The sequence below is a fragment of the Colias philodice genome, chromosome 7 (assembly GCF_061535455.1).
Source record: "Colias philodice isolate Cphi_HAF_F1 chromosome 7, ilColPhil1 Martin Lab GWU primary, whole genome shotgun sequence".
NCBI classification, from domain to species: domain Eukaryota; kingdom Metazoa; phylum Arthropoda; class Insecta; order Lepidoptera; family Pieridae; genus Colias; species Colias philodice.
This window is the reverse complement of record NC_143092.1, coordinates 4,383,993-4,405,735: the sequence shown is the minus strand read 5'-3', so window position 1 is coordinate 4,405,735 and position 21,743 is coordinate 4,383,993. Positions and strand designations below refer to the sequence as shown.

The following is a 21,743-nucleotide window of genomic DNA, read 5'->3' as shown; positions in this document are numbered from 1 at the left end:
AAGTAAAAAATTCTTCGGAAGTTTACAAAGAAAATTGTCTTCTGCAAATTGTCCTTTTAAATCTCGCCTGCGACAAAATTAAATTTGAAAAAGCGCTTAAAGCGGTGAGCGCTCGCAAACAAACGGACCGCGAACAGCGCTAACTAGTTTACTTAGAATTAGAGAATTCCTTTAACGTTCTAAAGATTCTATTCAATTCGAATTCAATTCAATTACAGTTTCAAATTTAACGGAATTAGTAGCTCATGCTATACACGGTTTTATCTGCTTGAAATGTGTTGGAGACAGACGTAAATTCTAAAATATAATGCTAGATAATGCTAGTTTTATAAGATAATACCTGTAATATTAGTAGGGTATTTAGAATTAATTTTTTGTACTTAATAACTGAACATTACCTTGATCTGCGATAATGATAAAAAATAAATAAAAATCACCTATCCCACTAATCGCCCCCTGAATCACCATGAAACAAGCAAATATACAATGTCGTTATTATTTTTTTCATTTCCTTAGTTTTAGCTCTTTATGCGGTACCTACTAAAAGAAAATTAATATAAAAGCTTTACCTTGGTAGGACTTCGCTTACTTTTTCATTAATTTTTGAAACGAGGCCGAAGATTTGATGAACCGTTCGAGAAATAAAAAGTCAACCATCTACGCCAACTTATACGCTTATTACTTGCCCATTTCCTTATATTTGTAATGTCATTGGAAAAATAATAATGAATATCGTACGTGTAAAGGAGAGAAAGCGATTATTTATCTCAGTTTCACTATATTTCGTTTTATTAACCTAGGTTGGTTTATTTTATTTATATTATCTAAATAGGCGATGTCTAGACATACGAAACAAGACACACGTCCAACAGAAGCAGGTAACTTCTCTTAACTTTAGCTCAATCTGCACCTCCGTACAAACTTACCTAAAGGCTAAACTCAACCGAACTTGTACTTACGTTTGTAGTACCATGGTAGTACTAATGAAATGATAATGGTAAAATCTAATGATACATAACCATATTATTATATAAAGCCTGGTATTCCGTGGACGTGAAAACGACTCCTGAGGGTGTTATAATTAAATTATAACTTTAGTACACGGTACGCGGGTAGCAAGGGGTCAACTTGCGTAAGTAAGTAAATGCTATATCGTAAAAGTTTACAGCGTGCCAAATAAAGGGGTGATAAACTTTTACACTCGTTTCGGTGAAGTTGTTAAAGGAAGGAGTTGAATTAATTGCTTGTAATTTTGTCATGCTAATTTTTGTTTGTTTGCATTACAAAATATGGAAATAAACAGCACTTGTTAACATAAGTAACAGAAACATTCGAAAGCTGAATTCTCAAATAAATTGACGACGTGTGACAATGATTTTAATAAATTATATCCGGACGCTAGACGGGGCAAAAAGCCTCCTCTGTATTCCGCCATGCAAGCAATATTAGGTACGTAGCATGGTTTATCTTGCTACAGCATTATTCAATTAAATTGACCTCTGCGATTATAGACAATAATATAGCACGATGCCAAGTCAGCAGAAAATAGAATTGTGGTCGTCTAAAGCGGACATGTATGACGATGAATATGTACCTGTGTAATATTATCTATTAATCTATGACATAATCTAAAGAAGCAAATATGTAGGTACTGAGCATGTAGTCTAATGACGCAGCTAAATGAAATATGCAACTAGTTTGATGATAGCCATTCTGATAATTATCATAGAAAAAAAGCCCATATCGAATCTAATACATTTGTAACCTACAAGACGTTAACAAAACCTTTATTACTCGTATAAAACTGTCTAAAAAACACAATACATTCAGCACTGACAGACATATGTAGAGCCGTGCAGATATATTTTCCCTCGTCAACGTCAGTCAGCGATCACGCGCCGCCAAATGCAATTCAATTTCAGTACAAAGCTCTTTAGCTAAATAGTGACGTATGTACGTGACGTCATCAGTGTCCCAACGGCTCCCGACAGAGCCTCGTTAGGATGACCTGTTTACGAGTTCTTACAATAGAGAATAAGATTTTTAAGTTTACTGTGAAAAGCATTTTATTCGTGGTTTTGTGGACAGTAACTGTTTGTAGATGTAAAATAGTATTTGATACATTTCTAATCCTAAAATACATACTTAAGTACTTACCGATATTATACCGATGAAGCTAGTCTTATTTAAGAACTTTTAAATAGCTTATGTTATATTATTTAAAATAATAGGTATTTAATAATAACTAATACACATTTTTTATTATTTCCGCGTTGGCAAAGGTGCAGGTGGATCTCCTGGACATTGGTACTCATTGTGCGAAAGATGAGTAGCATGTCAATGATACTATTTAACACCGATCTTCTATGGGGTTGTGGACCTTCCTCGCTCCGCGCTCAATTCCTGCAGAAGCATGTTCAACTCACAACATTTATTTACCTACATAAATTTCTACCTAATTTCTAAGCCAATATTCCTATATTCCGAAAGAATGAAAAATTACCAAATCAATAAAACAGTTGTAGTTTAATTACCATAATATTACCCATTAAAACAACAATACATTGTTTCCCGTTGTTAGTGCTCATAAAGGTAAATTTTAATTAATATTGTGACAAATCCAGCGAACGCCACATAACATCTGTTACGGGCAATTTTCGAGTATTAGCGAGGATTGTCGGAAAGTATCAATAACATTTGTTGCTTGACCATCTGCTCTATAACAGGAGGGTAATCGTTTGGGCACGGTTTTAGTACAACACGATAAATTGTCAAAACTACTGTAAAGTTTGGAATTATTCATTGTTACAGAAAATGAATTGTTGTAGGGTAACGGATTAGGTTATTTGAATTGCGTGGATAATTGAAAATGTATCACTGCGACACAAATTTTGAAATATTATAAGTACTAACCTTTCCTAACCTCTCCTTTGTGAGCCTATACAATGTTTTATACCTAACAGTAACACACATTAAATTTGAATGTTGTAACTATACATGAAATGTAAAAAGAAACAGTTTGTATTAAATAATAAAAGTAGAGAAAGGACTCTGAATGTGACTTTACCTGTAAATAAAATGAGCTCTACGATGTTATAACGATTTCCTTACCTACATAGTGACACGTCAAAGAGGTCTTTATGTCATACCAGCTTCGTTTTCTTGGAATCTCATATCATTACTATCATAGGAATATCTTCTATCATAGACTATCAGTAGGTTTGCTATATCGCAATAAATTCTATTACTTACTAGCTGCTCCGCGCGGTTTCACCCCCGTGGCTCCACTCCTGTTGGCCGTAGCGTGATGATATATAGCCTTCCTTCCACTTTCCTCGACAAACGGGCTATCTAACCCCGAAAGAATTTTTCAAATCGGACCAGTAGTTCCTGAGATTAGCGCGTTCAAACAAACAAAAAAAAAACTCTTCAGCTTTATAATACTAGTATAGATTTGTATCGCAAAGACACGTATCTAAGACTTTAGCATACGAACTGTACAATCCCATTACTTTACTTATTCAGTACAAAGAAGATCCTTACTAATGGTATTAGCTAAAAGGTTAGCAACCTTAACGTTTTCTATCCATTGTTCCTGACTTGACCTTTGCGGTAAATACGATATTCAAAGCCTACGTTCTGTCCTAAATATCGAATACCTTTAGTTGTAAAATCAAACAATTGTGGTCTTGTTTAGATACAAATATATTTTACGCAAGAGTATAGAATAATGATTTATTAATTAATATTTTGAAATTCAGATAAGCCATACATTTTATTAAAACATATATTATATGTAATTATTATAGTTCAACTTACCATGTCATATATTTCATTATCTACCTATTATGTGGAATAAAAATACCTATTAACATTGTACAAATGAAGAGAAAATGTAATAAAACATATGATAACCTAATTTTGTTTTATTTTTCTGGAAATCATATTTTGTACTAAAAATATCTCGAATTTTGCATTTATGAAGGAAACAGAAATTTAAGAGATTACAAGATTTCAGTCAAAATTAAATTACAAATCAAGCTCTGCAGAATTCGACCAAAATTGTCTTAAATTAAGATTTGTACGAGCTTAATTTTAATTCCACCCAGCTTAAGGCGGATTAGCAAAACCCTCAATCAAAATGCATCAACACGAAACAAGGGGACAGTTTTTGCTAAATACCTATGTCAATTAGTATAACGGCATAATCCTGAACCCTGTATACGTAGAGCTAAGTAAATACAACGGTGGCCACACTAATGCATTCATCATTGCTTTGTTTGTAAAGGAGTTATGAAGACAATGCTATATGGGTCGTTTAATGGGACGCAGGGGTTGTTTAATATAGTTATTAGCCAAGTTTAGGGAAGGTGTACGACGTACGGCTACTTTTTGTATAATTATAATACTTTCTAAACAAATTAACTGTGGTACATTTTAGTTACCTACTTATTTAAACTAAACAAACTAATTGATACGTTTTCGTCTATATATCATTTGTAACCTTTGTCATTATCGGTTCGTGAATAAACAATTTCATACAGAATTCCTTTTCGTCAATATTAAATTCATTGGCTTCATTACACCGCTAAGATTTCCCTCGGGAACCTGCGTTTTATTACCGACCATCGATTCGTCATTCGCAATGAATTATTGATAAGCGAAATTCCTTTCTGAGGTCTTATCACATGAGTGGAATGTAAGTAACGCGTAAAGCTTTTATCGATTGTTTTCTATTAATGATTTATTCTCTTGTATTACTTTGAAGGATGAGTTTATTATATTCTTGATTAGTAGAATCGACCTTTATGTAGAATCAACGATATTATATAATGTAGAACTTGATTTTAAAAACTTAATTACTAAAATGCTGCTGTAGGTAAACACAAACAGAATTAGAGCATTGTGACATTTTTCATAGAAAAGCTCATTTTATAATATTGTGAACACGTACCTACTTGTAATAGTATATAAAAGTTCTGTTACGATTTAGTCCTAGTCTTTCAATTTAGTCCTAACACTACTGATTTGTATACAATAGGTAAATATCAGCAATGTATTATTACAGATATCATTGTTATGCGGTTACAAACTTTGTGCGTAACACGGAAGTTAGGGAAATAGTATGAAATTACGATATTCTCAACAATTTTTCATTCAGATAACTCGGACACAATATTTATTATATTTTGCATCTAAAGCTATTGTAGCACCCTCAGATAGGGCGCTTGACACTTTGATGGATAACACTTGGCTTTTAGTCAATAACTAGTGAGTTGATAGATCACGTAGCGGTGCGTTCACACCGGAGTTGGGTTAGGTTCAAAGATTGGGTTACGATTTTGTGCAGCTGATAGATAAGGGATAAGTTTTTAAAAATATCTTATAGATAAACCATAAAACATAGTATTTCAATTAAATTCAAACTTAGTGTGTGTATAAATGCATTATTAAAGTCAATATTTAGAAACTAAGTGCGTTTATTAATTACATATTGACTGAGTATGTACATATTGACTAAAAGTGGGCATATTTTTAGGTGTTAAGCTGAATTTTTTTGCCAACGGACTTTCAAGAAATAACTTAAGCCTTAAATTGAATGTTAGTTGTTGTAGTTCAATTTCAGTTTTACAATTTTGAAATAATGTTTAACCATTGCTCGAGGCAGTACATAAAATATAGGAATGGACCAAACAAGAAATATAAATATTCCTAAATGAGAATCCAGTATTTATTACATTTTATATTATATGTGAGCGTTCCTTAACTGTACACGAAGCTTAGTAGCAACAGCAAGTAATTGTGCCTGAGTCGACTAGGCGTCGGATTGTCGCTGCCGAATTAATTTCAATCAATTTGCATGTAAATGATGGGAACATGTTTGCCTTGTTAAATGGTTTTGAATCTTGATGCTAGAATTGACACTTCGTATAGCTTAGGCATTGATGCGTCTTTGCTGCTAGAATAGTAGCTCCCATGTAACAAGGTATTCCAACATATTAACCAGTTTTTATAACAATAATACTACATAATATTACCTAAAATTCAAAGTTTATACTGCCCTATAAAATTGAAGTATCTACGTATCTGAATTGTCCTATTTTTATACACAAACCTCGAGAGACTACTCTAATATAAGGAAAGCGAAGTTATGAATTTCTTGATCAAAAGTAATAAGACCGATCTCGTTAACGTAACAATTAGAAGGATTCTGAATAGATCCCAAGTGAAGCCAAAAGGTTAGCCAAAGGCCGACTTTCTGATGAGATAATGTTGTATAAACATAACTATTGCCTACGCAATTTTGATCCTAATTTTCGAATAAACTTATGATTAAAATAAATGTTTAGTTTTGCAAGTAGACTCTACCTTTGACTTTTTACATTTTCTTTAACTGATAATGATATATATGAAACACTTAAATATTCATGTCCTATTTAATACGAACTTATGAACTCAATTCGATCCTTAATAGCTGATGCCATGACATTTAACAATAGAGAACATCAATAAATTACACACCTTAATAGGGAAAAAATAATGATATAGTATACCTAATTATACATTTAAAAGACGTGTGTGACCATAGATTAAATATGTTCCAGATACGGCTCAAAAACATTTGATACAAAATTTGTATCTAATAACGGCTTAACGGTCTCTTCTTTAATAAGAGCAGTTCGCTTTCATAAAGGAACAGTAATCCGTATCATCTGCTACTGGGTAATTATTTAAAGGGAGATAGTAAGCTCCTGCGCGTGTCGGACCCTAATTGTTACGTTCGATAACCAATAACAGCTTAATGCGGGGTTACCATGAAGTTATATTCGTTGTCATAGACTATGTATTTGCAACGGGGTTGCTATTTATAGTTTGAGTTGTTTACCTCAAAACTAGTCAGTAATGCGAAATATTGATGTATTTCCAATAGAATTATGATTATTTTCCATGTTATAATTATTCTATTTGTAAGCTGTAAAATGTGTGCTAAATTACTGCCAAAACCTTTGAATTAACTTATAAGTAGTGTTGTTATCAAGATTATGTTGTAATTTGTTATCGATAATCTTCTATGAAACTACATAAGTGTAAAAAATCGTTCCACTATAACCCATTCAAAACCAATCAACAAATCACACAGATCCGAACATCAAGATTGCGTTTTAACTTTATTGCATTTATAAAAGTGCATCCATTTATCTTACTAGGTAGACGGGCCCATAGTTCCCCCATAGTTAAGCACAATACATAAATTATCTTCAGCGGGGTGTGTCATTGTGTCCATACCTCAAAATGTATTAAACCACGGCGATTGACTGTACCCAGTGTGAAGCGTGACGCATGCAGTGTTGTGCTGTATTTATCGACGTTTCGATAAACTACATTTATGACGTCATCACGTTTGTTTACATTCAAATATTTAAAAAAATGAATTAAATTGAATGAGTACTTCAATTGGAAATTGCTCTTGCCTCTTGGTAGGTACACCTAATACTTACCTATAAAATTCGTTTAAAATATCAATTCACTTCATCTAAATCTATTTATATAATCAATTAGTTCTAATTTACTTTCAGTGACTTTCATTTAATGTATTATAATATATGCAGACAGCTATTTTCGTTGTTGATAGACTTTTTATTTAAGAGAAACTCGACACAAGTTAAATCACAAGAATTTTTTCATCGACATTCTATATTCACATCCCTATTTATAATAAGTCGGTAAGTGTTGTTGGCCAACATCGATATTGTTACAAATACGGGTCCCGTCTGCTCACGCGCAACCCTTGGTAAAGATTACAATGTAATATGAGCTGCGATTAAAAAGCGTGCCTATTAAACTTCCTCTTTGTCCCACTAACGAGGATACATTAAGTCTTGCTACACCCCTACATTTAAAAACGAAAAAAAAAACAATGTTGTACTTTTATCGACACAAAGGCGTAGCCACCTTTGTTTATTTTTAATCAGGAATTTGATGTTTTCAAAAATGAAAATAATGGAATAAAATATTGTCTATGATCAAACTAGTAAAATACTTAGTAAACCAGGATAGAAATAAAACAAAAAGTATTTTTAATACATTTATTTTATAAAAATGCGTAGTTGTTCACTTATAACGTCTCAGCTTGCATCCACGAGACTCATGCGAGTTACATTTGAAGCAATGACATTGAAATATAAATATATATAAGCTTCCATTTTTATATCTAATTTTACGATAAATAAGAATACATTGCAACTGCGCCTGCTTTATAAATCATATTTTAAAGAACTATCAATACGTAGGTACATATAGGTAGGAATAATATTATAATGTGTATGTTTAAAAAGTTCTGTGTAGTACAAAAACGATGTGTTATGACTACGGTATATTTAGTTATAGAAAATGCTATGTGATTTTTTCATTCTTATTACTAAATCTTGTAGTTATCTGATTTTAGAGAGCCTGTCTAAATAAGTCTTAATGTGCTCACAGTACAGGTGCTCAGTAAATATAAGAGATAAAGAATTACTCTAATATAAAAGGTCTTGTTTATTAACAATACTAATTAATCCACAAATCTAGAAACATAAATTAAGTATATTTGTAAGTAGATTTTAAATCTAATGAGAATGAACGAGCCTCCTAAATACTTAAGTCTAAAGAGAATCGAGGTTTCGATAAACTTAAAATTGTAACAAAATTATAAGAAACATCGTACAGAGGTATTTACATAATTTCGACGATGAAGTATCAATACCTCCTAACTAACATTTTAGCGATTTTCGTTTTATAGCATTTTCGTACTTAAAATAGAGTAATACATAGGCCCATAAAGGTCATTTCTCTGTAAATAGTCAATTTGAGCAAATATTAAAGTGTAGCAATACCTTATAACAAAAGTTGCGTCATTTTTGCTGGCAATATATTCTAACTACACCCTGAAGCGTCCGCTCTATGTTTTTAAGCACGCTTTCCTTGGGCTCATTTACAGTTTATTCCTGGGTTAAGAGTTTGGCATGCTTTCAAACCAAGAAGAAAGTATTCCAACACGTGCTTCTCCATCAAACTCAACAAACCATCGAAAAATTGCCATTCTTGATGAGTTTCTTGATGCTTTTACAAAACTACCATCGCATTATGCACGTAAAGATACCAACAAATTGTTCGTAGAGTCAATTAAATTACTAAGCATTGTACATGTTACTGGTTTGACGAAACAGCTGCTGACCTGACGTCTAGCACTTTTGTTTCGTTTGTAATTAATTACCTGGAAAAGCATTGTGTTAGCCAACAGATGCCTATTATTATATTTTCTGACGGATGCACTTACCAAAATCGCAACGCAGTTATGTCGATCGCACTATTATATTTTAGTAAAAAGTATAATATTACTATAACTCAAAAGTTTTTAGAACCCAGTCACACGCAAATGGAATGCGATTCAGTTCATAGCACCATTGAACGCCAACTTATAATAATATACGGGCATTTCTCCGCAACTCGAGGTCAAGCGCCTATTTTGCGTGAGAGAGGGAGGTGGGGAAAACCATCTAAAACTGAAACCACCCGAGCACATGAAGCCAAGCAGCTTGTGAGGGCTGCCGAAGGCTTCAGGGAGGGACCCGGGAGACCCCAGGTATCTTGCCCTGTACTCCGCAACCCCCGTACATTCCATGATGACGTGGGCTGCCGTTTCCTCGGTCGCCATGCATGCTCTGCATAGCGGGCTGTCTGTGATCCCTAAATTAAAGAGATGTTTGTTGAAGGGGCCGTACCCTGTGTGGGTCCCTGTTATTACACGTAGTTGCACTCTGCGTAGGTTGAGAATCGGACGTGCAAGTCTAGAGTCAATGTTTGGTAGGGCTTCTCTGGCATGCTTGCAGTCAGATCTGCTTGAACATTCTGCTTTTTGTGCAGTGCTAGTGAGCTGGGTAATCATCAGCCGGATCCAGCTTGCAGGTAGCGGTATAATTGGAAAAGGTCCCATGACCGGTGTTTCAGATGCCCTTCTGGCTAATATGTCAGCAGCATCGTTTCCTCATGAGTTACTGTGTCCTTTTATTTATTGTAGTACTAGGGACTTTCCCAGATCACATACCCTAGTTAGGGCTAGGTGACACTAGAATTAACCCTGAAGTGATTTCATGGCTTTTGATTGCCATGAGTGCTGCTTTGCTATCCTATACTTTGCATATGATAGGATCCGAATCGAAAAGTTTTTACATTCCTTTTGATTATGGCTAAAGCTGCAAGTAGAAGTCCTAGGCATTCAGCCTGAAATACTGTATTACGGGGTCCCAAGGGGTGCGAGATGTTAATGTTTAGGTCCTCAGAGAGGACCCCAGCACCCGTGCCATTTTCAGTCTTGGACCCGTCCGTGAAGATGAGTAAATCTTCGACGCTGTTGTGCTCTGACGTGTGTTCACGTAGTATCTTATATTTCTTGACTTGAACGCCAACTTAAGAACAAAGAAATTTACATTCCAAGTGTTTATGCCACTATAACCAAAGCAGCAAGAAAATCTCGTCCATATGAAGTAGAACAAATTGAAATAATGTTTTATATTAAAACCACTATCTTCGAGCATAATCACGTGTAGTGACAGGATTTTAAATCAACATTTTACTATTATTGATACAAAAACCTAATATTAAAATAAAAAAATGTTGTAATCTTTAGAACAATTTCTTCTAAGTATATTGGCAATAAATTGTATCTAAAAAATACGGCTTCCTGTTTAAATACAATTACAAGCAATATCTAATATCTGCATGTTTTTTTTAAAAAGCTGTGAAGTTACATTTCATAAATGATTCCATGATATCTAATATCCTTTGATAATGAACGTAAGCTAAAATAATAATTAAAAACGGTAACGAAAAAGAAATAAAACGTTTTTTTTATCTACTGAAAAATGTAGTTTTTGTAGTTAGCATATATTGACACTTCATCGTCGATTTATTAACTATATTATTTACATCTTATGATAACATTAAATGCGGGTTCTATCCTACATGATGTTTAATTTTAACTTACCTACGTAAAGAGTAAAAACTAAAAATTTGGAAAATCCAAAAGTGCACGCCTCATAATTTTTTTTTAATAAATATTTATTAATTATTATTTTTGTTTATTTAATAACAATTAAACCACATCGAATCAGACCCTGAAAAATGAAAGGGTTCTATTCCTGAGCATACTCAAGCGTAAGAGAAAAAAAAAGACTCGATTAGTAAAGTATTTCGGTCGCTATCGTGTTAACAAGAAAAAGGATCCGCACATACAGACACACGGACGTCCAAGACAGAACTTTTTAAAACTGTTTTTTAACTAGTTTAAATAACAAAAATGACATCAAAAATATCATGAACGTTAAAAATAGTGTTTTTTCTTAATATGTGTGTGTATGTATTATCTTACAAGTGCAATGTATGATACATAAAGACATTTTAAGTTTGAAAAATCAGATGTTTTGCGCGAAGTGACAGCTGTAGTACCCACCTCAACGCTTCGCTTATGAGGCGTGCAAAAGCATAGCTATAGGTAATAAAATGACGACTGTAGTTAAAATTGTAAAATACGTTGTGATTCGATAAAATTAATATAATAATAAACGAAATACAAAAATCAACGGAATAAAAATGTGTTTAAATATAAAAAATGAGAAAAAGGTTTAAATTTCAGTTATTTCTAATACCTAGTCTAACCTAAACTTATGTTATATTATTTACATATAAATCTTATGCAGCAGTTACCCTCACTAGACGAGTATGTAACCTAAAAGGCACATTTGTACCTCAGAAAGCAGCTGTTGCTTCAAAATCGTATTACTATTACTTTAAAACGGATTTAAATATGGATAAATTCACGCAATAAAACATTTATTGATTTTAAAAATGTGCAAGAGTTGTAAACAAAATGTTCTCTTTAATATTAAAAAACGTACAACACCTATCAATAATTACGCACTTACAATAATTATAATTCGTCTTTTGGCAGTTTAAAATACTGGTCGCGCTCACAAATACACAAGCATCCATTAACAAATATTATTCTTGGCCACACTACATTCGCAAATAGTTAATTTTACTGTAACATTACTTTTAAGTTAATTCACATCAGTCGTGAAAAAAGGCGGGAAATTAGTCGAAAAGCGCGCGAAATTTGGGTTCGAGCAATAACATTCTTGTGGAATGTAGGGCGGCCTATACATCGAAATCCACATCCAAACCAATATTGACGAATTCAAACCATTTCATTCGATACATTTCTCTTATACGGCGGAATTCTTTCCTATAATGGGCCCGCCGCTGGTAGCGTAAACCCGACGACCGTCAAATTCAACTGATGAATTCCTCTTGATAGCATCATCCACGTCCTTCAATGGTTCCTTTTCATCCCTGAGAAAAACAAGTTTACTATTCATTTATTTCCCAAATAAAAAAGCCTATTTACAAATTGCGTAGCTCATTCACCATCTTCTAAATAACTTCTAAACTAGTTATAAGCACATATTTACACTAATATCTACGAAAGGAAACAAAATTATCATCGTTTTATATAAAATGCTTTTAACGGATTTATTTGAAAGCATAGGTAAATTAATTGTAAAGTAATATTCAAAAGGTATTTGTAATTCAAAAACAAATGCATAAAAATAATCTGTTAAAAACATCAATATTTAAACTCCAAGTGAGTCTATTCAAATATTAAATACCAAACTCGTTACAGATACATTAGCTGAAAATAAAAATTTACACAGAACGAAGCTTAACTAAATTATGCACAACTATGAACTATGGCTAAATAAAATAAAAATGGCAGTGCAAGTTATATACATATTGGCTGATATCTTACACTGGCGTTGTCGGGATATAGCTACAAGTGACCCGAATATAGCAGCGTGGAAAATACAAATTTAGACTTATTATTCAATACATTTCATGTAAAATTAACTGGGAATCTTAATACTTAAATAATGTACACAAACAAAAAATCGTTAGATGTTAAATGAATGAACAAAAGGAAAAATATGAATGAAATCGGGTTGAACAGTGGAATAAATAAAAAATACTGTCGTAAGAGATGTTCCAAGCATTTTTGCTTTTTGTGCATGATAGAATCGAAATATCGACCCGAACAACCTTCTTCAAATACATATATACACTAATTAATTAATAATCATCAAACGAACTCATTAATCCAATTATAGCTTTCCACGACTAATTACTAGTAATTACTACTCGGTAAGGCAAATGCTAAGCGAACGCGTTGTCTATATACAAAGTGACAGACCCTCAAAATTACAGGCGGTGATTCTAGGGCAATAACATTTTCTTTTTTATTCACATGAAAAGAAGATAAAGTATAAATTGTAGCACCTAATACCAAAAAAAAGTTGGTATTCAAATTATATCCTGTAACACAATCCAGTTGTTTCAATATTATAGTATTTTTCTTTCATTCAAAAATAATTTCCAAAGTCATCTGTTGCAGTACCTATCGGTTTTAATAACTAAAGATTACATTACTTTGCACAATAAGTATTATAAGACATTATATTACACTACACACTATCACCATAAGCACCAACCAAACTAGATTAACAGAAGATATAAAGCCACCCTTTGTAGCTTTAGATCTCAACCATGTAACAAACTTTCTTCCTATTTATGTACAACTAGCGGTCCGCCCCGGCTTCGCCCGTGGTACATATTTCGCAATAAAAAGTAGCCTATGTTCTTTCTCAGGGTCTAAAGATTGTCTGTGCCAAATTTCATCAAAATCGGTCCAGTAGTTTATGCGTGAAAACCATACATACATAATTACAAACCTTTCCTCTTTATAATATTAGTACCTATAGATAAAGAGCATTCAATATCAGCTTAAACACCCCAATCGCCCAGAATGTTGTTTCTTTGTATGTATTCAATCAATAACAGCTTAAAACGGTAAAAACGCCCAGAATCACCGCCAAAAGGTCTAGCATCGCACACAAGCATGCGTTCTTACGTCGGCGTCGGCACGAGCTTGACGGGCGGCGGCAGCGGCGCGGGGGACGGCGCGCGCGGCTTCGTGCTGCAATAAGGGAGCGGGAAGCGCCAACCGTACAGACTAGCGGGCAGAAACATCTCTCATCGACTAACGCTTGTGGGTCATGAATAGACAGGAATTGGTCATAGTTTTGTGGCTGATTAGGAAGAGATAGGAATTGGTCATAGTTTTGTGGCTGATTAGGAAGAGATAGGAATTGGTCAAAGGAAACAGCTTGACGGTTTGGTCACATGGAATTATGTAAAGCACAGTTAGAAACATCTCTCATCGACTAACGTTTGTGGGTGATGGGGAATAGACAGGAATTGGTCATAGTTTTGTGGCTGATTAGGAAGAGATAGGAATTGGTCAAAGGTTACAACTTGACGGTTTGGTCACATGGAATTATTTAAAGCACGGTTAGAAACATCTCTCATCGACTAACGTTTGTGGGTGATGGGGAATAGACAGGAATTGGTCATAGTTTTGTGGGGTATTAGGAACAGATAGGAATTGGTCAAAGGTTACAGCTTGACAGTTTGGTCACATGGAATTATGTAAAGCACGGTTTGGTCACAGGTTTTAGTACGAGGGTTTGGTCACATGGTATTACGTAAAAATCTGTGAATCGATTTTGTTGAACTCGTGTTATTGGAATATTTATGGAATGGTAAGGACGATAAAAGAAGGGAACAGGTGCTAGAAGTAGAAGGTTTGGTCACATGGAATGTAAAAATGTTTTATCAATTGAATTGTGTGTATCGCTTATTATTGGAATATACGATAAAAGGAAGGAAAATGTGACAAACTTAATTCAAGGTTCAAAACATAATTTTGAATTTCTTTTATTAATATTACGTTAATGAAGTGAACACGAAAACAAAAGAAGAAAGGAACAGATAATGCATAATAACTAGAAACTAAAGGAACAAAATTTTAGTCACAACATTTTCGTTAAAGGTTATACATAATATATATATAGTTGACAATCATGATTAAGTAGTTAATACTTTTATCAAATGCGGTAAAAACACAGAAGAAAAAGTGTGAATGATAATAAATAATAATATACGAATTATGACGATGAACATTTATTATTATCCAAATAAGAAAATATATATTTATTTTAAAATAGCATAATTGAGCTTCTATGTTATCCAAAGTGGTTGAGACAGCATGATATGTCAATGCACTTAACGTTAAGTAACGTTTCCAATGTGGTAAATAAATAAATAGGTGTCTCTTTGATAGCGCTTCTTATGCAAATCGCGGGTAAATAAAAATTGCCATATATTGGGTTCAAAAACATATGCGTAGGGAACAAAAGAAAATAAACTTAAAAGGAATCGCAATTTCAATTATGGTTTAAAGAAAATATGAAAGAAATTACCTTCCCAATTTGGCCTCGTCATCCTTATGAGTCTTAACTCGCTTGCCACAAATGGTAGCAATGACACCTTGACGTCTAAAGCAGAATAGAAGGAGGTCCACAATGAGCAAGCACAGAAGAACGCCGGCCAACGCAATTCCTATAATTGATCCACTGGACAGCAGTTGAGGTGGAGCAAATCCAGACCTTTCCACACCTAAGAAAATAAAAACCATTAGATTCAATACAGCAAGAATAAAATTACAGAGACAGTAAAGTCTACATCAATCGATTACGATTCAAAACAAATAAATATGTTTAATCACTGAGACTTTACTGCTCTTCGGATGGTTAGTTTTATGCATCACATCAAAGCGGCTGACAATGTTAAGTGATATGAAAATGATTGTAACAAATGCATTAGAAGAATTAATAATAAAATACGAAAACATTTATTACAATCCAGCAAATTGAACAGAGAGTGCTTTCAGAAAGACAACGTGCACCCAATCACCGAATTATTTTTAAGAGATCAGACAAATACTTCGAGAATAACAAATTTTGATAGAGAAAGCTCTCCGTTAGAATGAAATGGGGTTTGAATAAACATGAAATGGCACATGATAACAGCGGAAGATTATGATGCATAAAATAGTCCTAAAAACATTGAAAAGAAAAGTTGTCAAGATGCAAACATTCCAAAATTGAATTAACGCAAAATAAATGTTCAAACCCCATGACAAAGTTTGTCGATACTATAAATAAGCGGATAGTCAACTATTCGAATAAAATAAACATAAATATTGTTTCAATAATATGTATTACCATCACCACATTTAACATACGTTTCTGAAATAATTCTACATAAATACTTAAAGGTACTAAGGGTAACATTCGTTGTTTGAATAAATCTTTAAATTTGATACAAATCAAACAACAAATGTTTTAAATAAACGAGGTTAAACAATAATTTCTAAGGGCCGAAAGTACCTAAAAGGTTGAAATTTTGACACCTGAATCTATTTTACTGAAATCCTGACACCACTCATGCTAAAACGACATAAATAAATAATGGTCAGTACTAACAAGATATACCTACTAAAATAAATTCTAAATAAACGACTCTAGTCGACTAATATCTAAACATTAGAATCTAACCAAATAAGTAAACTATGACTATAATTGAAAAGATGTTGAAGATGTAAAATATACCTTAAATGCTGATTAGGAAGGTACTTATTCAAACCATGCTGGTGACGGTTGTACTCATAGACTTAGGAAAGTGAATTAGCATGTAGAGGGTCATGCAATATATAATATGTATGTAATTAGTACATTCCAAAAGAAATTTGATAGCAGATATTAACTATTACATAAGGATATAAAATATTATATTTACCCATATATCAGTCAGGGCCACAAACACTCTTTTCAAACGGTCAACATTCAAAGGGGTTATTTTTATCTGGAGCATCTTGACAGCTTTTTGCTGTTATTTTATATGTTCAATAGCATTTTTAGTTTTAACATTTGTATCAAAAAGGGGATATAGAAATAAAAAATAATGAAGCAGTGCGATACTGTTTGAAGATTAATCAATGTGTTTGAAAAATCACAGCTTCATTATTTTTCATTTAAATGAAATTAGTAATAATATTTGTTGATTTTCGAAACATTTATTCTCTTCACATTGGTCATTTCCTGTCTTTATTGTGTCATAATTCATCGAGTTCTGCAAAGCATTCCAACCTATCTAATAACTTATCTATACGTCGATAGATTACACCGTAACATCATTGTTTCCACATACAATAATTTCAGATGGACGATTTTGTATTTTATGTCTATATTATTTATCTTAGTCTTATTAAAAGGAATACAATAGTCATCAAAAATTCGTACACAACGACTTAGCCTACTGTTATGTTCTAAGTAGGTTTTTTATCAAACGAAAATACTGATAAGTTTCGGCAGTGTTTCTCATATTTTATTCCCTAATTAACTAACTACTTACGTCCTACCCAAATTTAGAATTCATCATGAATATTTAATAGATGTGTTACCAAAAAAATTACATTTTCAAAGTAGAAATTTACAGCATACATTTTTAATAAAACATATAATAACGTATCATTTTCAATGACATTTCGTTCAAAACATTTAATGATATCTATAGCTATTATACAGTTAGTAAATTGATTTATCACAATAATCTAAACAACAGTCGTCTTTGGACTTAATCAAATTTTATATTTTTATCTATTTTTTTAAATCCCGAAATTGAGATTTAGTACTAATATTGCAAAAAGAGTGTCCATTACTTTGTGAGCCCCTTGGAAATTGCCTGGACTTCCATTGGGGTTACCTAAAAAATATTAATTATTATAAATACATTTAGCACAGCGCGAAGCTAATGATTCATAGAATATCTACATAGAAAATGAAAATAATTATTAACCGTAAAATATATAAATGAAACTTACCATTACAAAAACTACACGAAAATAAAATAATCGCTTCATTGAAAGTAAATCTGACGCCGATGAGATGACAATGTTGAAATGAAACGCGTTAGATAAAACCCATGCACAAAATAACATACATTTTAAATCAACTTAAGCGTTTCTGGATAGCGAAAACAATAACAGAAATCGTTTTAACTTACAAAAAAAAACAACAGTTTTCACGTCACAATTCTACCGATACAATGTGATTACAATTTCCAGTCGTTAATCTACGGCAAGAATCTGTCAGTTAAAATATAGTACATATTACATAACATAAAAGAATCGGAGGTAAAAACAAAACACAAGTCGAAAACAAAAAGAACTTAATACAACATTGTACTCATAAAGAAACATAGCCAGTGTTGTCTATCTACAGATGCAAGCGAGAATGATCACAAAATGATAACAAAGGTGAGTAATAGGGCTAGAACAGGGCACGCGATGGTCGTCGTTGAAGTTGGAGTGGAGTTCGGTTCGGGTGCGGTATAGACATCGTAGAACCCGGCTCGATGCGGTATTTCGTTTTGGTACTCACCGAGGGCGGTTTGCACGTAGAGCTGTGCTGGGAGGGAATAGCCGAGGATATTGTGCGCGCGCACGTGCATGCGGTATCGTGTGTCCGGGTGTAGACCACGCACTTCATAGTTTATCGCTTCGTAAGATTTTAGCTCTTCAGTGAGACAGTCAGATTCGCCTGATACCCGCCATTCTCCGCTCACTTTTAGCACCTGAAAGTGTTATGTTAGTTTACCAAAACGTAGATAAATCGGTATGTACTTTTTGTAGTGTCCTCACGGTTAACTTGGGCGCATCAGTCAAGAGACCGGTAAACATGTGTCTGTCTGTATGTTGCCGGTTTGACGAAATCTATGTAGAACTTTGATTATAGATCTATAATCTATACCTTGAAATACCATAAGCATATTTTAATGCAAAACCGCACTCTCAAGTATTTTTTATGATAAAGTATTTGTAAACTAATTTAAGGAAATAAGCTTGTCAAAAATAATCTTCATCATCAGTCTGAAACCAACTTCAGAGAGAAAGCTGGACAAAAGATATCAAAACTATGTTCGAAGTATAAAAACTTCAAAACTATTTGCTTTGCGAAGATTTTAATGGACATCCATTAGAAACGATGGTAGTATTTTAATAGGAAATGAAATTCAAATTATGTTTGTGTTATCTATTATATAAAAATAAGTCGGGTTTTCCTTCCTGACGCTATAACTCCAGAATGCATGAACCGATTTCCACGGTTTTACATTCGTTGGAAAGGTCTCGGGCTCCGTGAGGTTTATAGCAAAGAAAAGGTGTCTCTGGTGGCGAAACGGAGTTCGCCCGGTTTGCTAGTATTATATATAAATTCTGAATTGATATATTAATAGATTCCTATTAATTAATACATCTCATACGTATGCATATCATGAATGTACATAACAATAAAACTGTAAAATAAACACTTAAAAAAAAATTAAACTATCAACTTACTGGGCAATAGCTAATCTCATACATATCGATTGGTTCACCATTATGGGCAGGAACTTTCCATTGCAATTCGTATTTATCTGCATATTTTCCGTGAATAAGTGACTCAGAACTAATCGATTCCCTCCATTTAGGCTGTTCTGGTGGTGACCTAAGACAAAAAATACTGTTTGTACAAAAATTTCAGCAAATACTTATTATCTATTCGGCATATTTCGATAGAAATCACATGGTACGGGAGCCAGGAACAGATTTTATGACCAAGTTCCTCTCAAGCGGTAATTAGTAAAATGCATCAAAGTATAGTATTATGAAGCCTCGTGAACGTCAGCTGGAGCTCGGTTGGGGGGAAGAGCGGTTGTAGCCTCCCACGCACGTAGGAAAAAAAAATACATTCATTCATTTCCTCTCAGCTAAAAATTTGTCTAATTGTAGCTAACCCAATATCTCAACGAAAAAAAATAATCAGCTGGTTACAACATGGTGTATTATACGTCAGCTGGTGTCTCGAATAGAATGACACATTAACAAAATCATAGATATAATATATATATTATATACGAGATACGTGGAATTCCATCAACATAAGTCCCCGTAAAAGATAAGTAATAACTTTATTAATTATATATTATACTATTATTTTTTTAATAATTATAGTTAACTAATGTTTTTAGTGGGTTATTTCATATTTGTTACACTTTTAGGTAGTTATGTGAATTTGATGATATGATAGTTATTTTTAAATGCAGTTTATAATATTTGTAAAAACATGTTTACCGAAGTGGCTGAATGTACGCAGTACCCCGATCATGCGCACAACTAACCACCTCCAAGCGTACCTTATTACTGTCTACATTATGCTAGCGTGTGTTGCTTGAATTTTTAAAAATAACGATAATAATTAAAGATACGTCGTTTCCTCCCAGATGAAAATTTGTGAGCTGATTGTTAATATATTGATGCGATAAATAAAAAAATCAGCTAGCAATAAGTTGAGGAAAATCTAGTCCGCTGATGCATATAAATTGGCAATAGATGCTTCTGTCTAACTCCTATGTAATAAGTTTCAAAGTATCAGCTGACGGTTTTTCCACCAAGATACAGCCAGCTGACTTATATATTTAACCACACTTACATATAAGCTATCATCAGGTAAATTTTTGTATGAGAGGAAATCACGGAAAATATTTTTTTTTTTTTCATGTTCGAGACACCAGCTGACGTATAATACACCAGCTGATTATTTTTTTTCGTTGAGATTTTGGGTTAGCTACAATTTGACAAATTTTTAGCTGAGAGGAAATGAATGAATGTATTTTTTTTCCTACGTGCGTGAGAGGCTACAACCGCTCACCCCCCCAACCGAGCGCCAGCTGACGTTCACGAGGCTTTATAATACTATACTCTGATGCGTCTGACGAATTATCTCTTGAGAGGAAATAATGAACCAAATTTGGTCCTGGCTCCCGTACCAACACATGATTAAGCTTTTCAGATACTGTAATGATAGGTAATGAGGCGTTAAGTTATCAAAGGAAATATTACTGAAAGATACACAAATATAGTTAGGATGTGATTTACTGAATAAGCCAGCCAATTAATATATTCTACTGTATACAGTTATAATATATTATTGACTTAATATTTTGACGTTGTGGAAACGGAAAGTATCTTATATTGATTAATCTTTGAAATAATCTTCCTCCCACAACGGTCTCGAGAGAAAAAGCAAGATTTAACAATAAATATCCAACTTATAAACAATGTTATCATTTAGTTTCGAGAAAATATTTTTATTCTTCTTTTTCCTTAATGTCAGTAGGAGAAAAAAACTAATACTACCTACATTATTATTTCAGTTTCTAAATAAACTTCCTCCCACAATACTTTTGTAGGAAATGTTACAGAAAAAGTTGCCAAGAATACTAAGATTTCGACTCAATAATTTTAATACGAATAACGATTCCCTGTATTCAAGAAATTTAATCTAATCAGACTTACCGACGAGGCATAATAACGGTGATAGGAGAACCCCAGCTACCCACACCGACTTGGTTGACGGCTGCGAATCTAAAGTCGTACGTGAACATTGGCCTTAAATTCTCAATAATATACGGAGAGTTGACGGACCAAGTTCTGTTCATAGCGAGATTCCAGTCGAAGTTGCCGTTTTCCTTGTATTGAGTGGTGTAGGCCAGGATTGGTGGGCCCATGTCTTCAGCGGGACCAACTATGCTGAATGATACTGATGTGGCTGTTATTGTTTCTTGTTTGGCCTAAAATTTATGTGATAATTAGAAGTATGAAATATATTTTGGTCATGTTATCCTATAAATAGCTTTTGAACTATCGCTGG

The 21,743-nt window shown here is 33.3% G+C and overlaps 2 protein-coding genes and 1 long non-coding RNA gene across 5 annotated transcripts in view; all 3 read right to left on the bottom strand.

Annotated features, from left to right (window-relative positions):
* The window catches only part of LOC149487000 (uncharacterized), a 412,994-nt gene that overhangs the window by 223,808 nt on the left and 167,443 nt on the right, over positions 1 to 21,743 (bottom strand). The gene's annotated exons all lie outside the window — the stretch shown is intronic.
* Positions 1 to 21,743, bottom strand: part of LOC149487004 (uncharacterized) — a 160,952-nt gene that overhangs the window by 74,196 nt on the left and 65,013 nt on the right. The window lies entirely within an intron of this gene.
* LOC149487002 (fasciclin-2-like) overlaps positions 11,524 to 21,743 on the bottom strand; it is a 125,915-nt gene continuing 115,695 nt past the window's right edge. Inside the window, exons 11-16 of one of the 3 annotated variants that reach the window (XM_089696985.1) lie at positions 21,389 to 21,663; positions 19,391 to 19,538; positions 18,435 to 18,627; positions 15,414 to 15,609; positions 14,003 to 14,104; positions 11,524 to 12,390 (exon numbers count right to left, since the gene is read on the bottom strand). In XM_089696985.1, the coding sequence (XP_089553111.1) occupies positions 12,264 to 12,390; positions 14,003 to 14,104; positions 15,414 to 15,609; positions 18,435 to 18,627; positions 19,391 to 19,538; positions 21,389 to 21,663 (1,041 nt within the window). In that variant the 3' untranslated portion in view covers positions 11,524 to 12,263. The remainder of the gene's footprint in view (positions 12,391 to 14,002; positions 14,105 to 15,413; positions 15,610 to 18,434; positions 18,628 to 19,390; positions 19,539 to 21,388; positions 21,664 to 21,743) is intronic. The other 2 variants (XM_089696986.1, XM_089696987.1) reach the window with 2 other exon arrangements.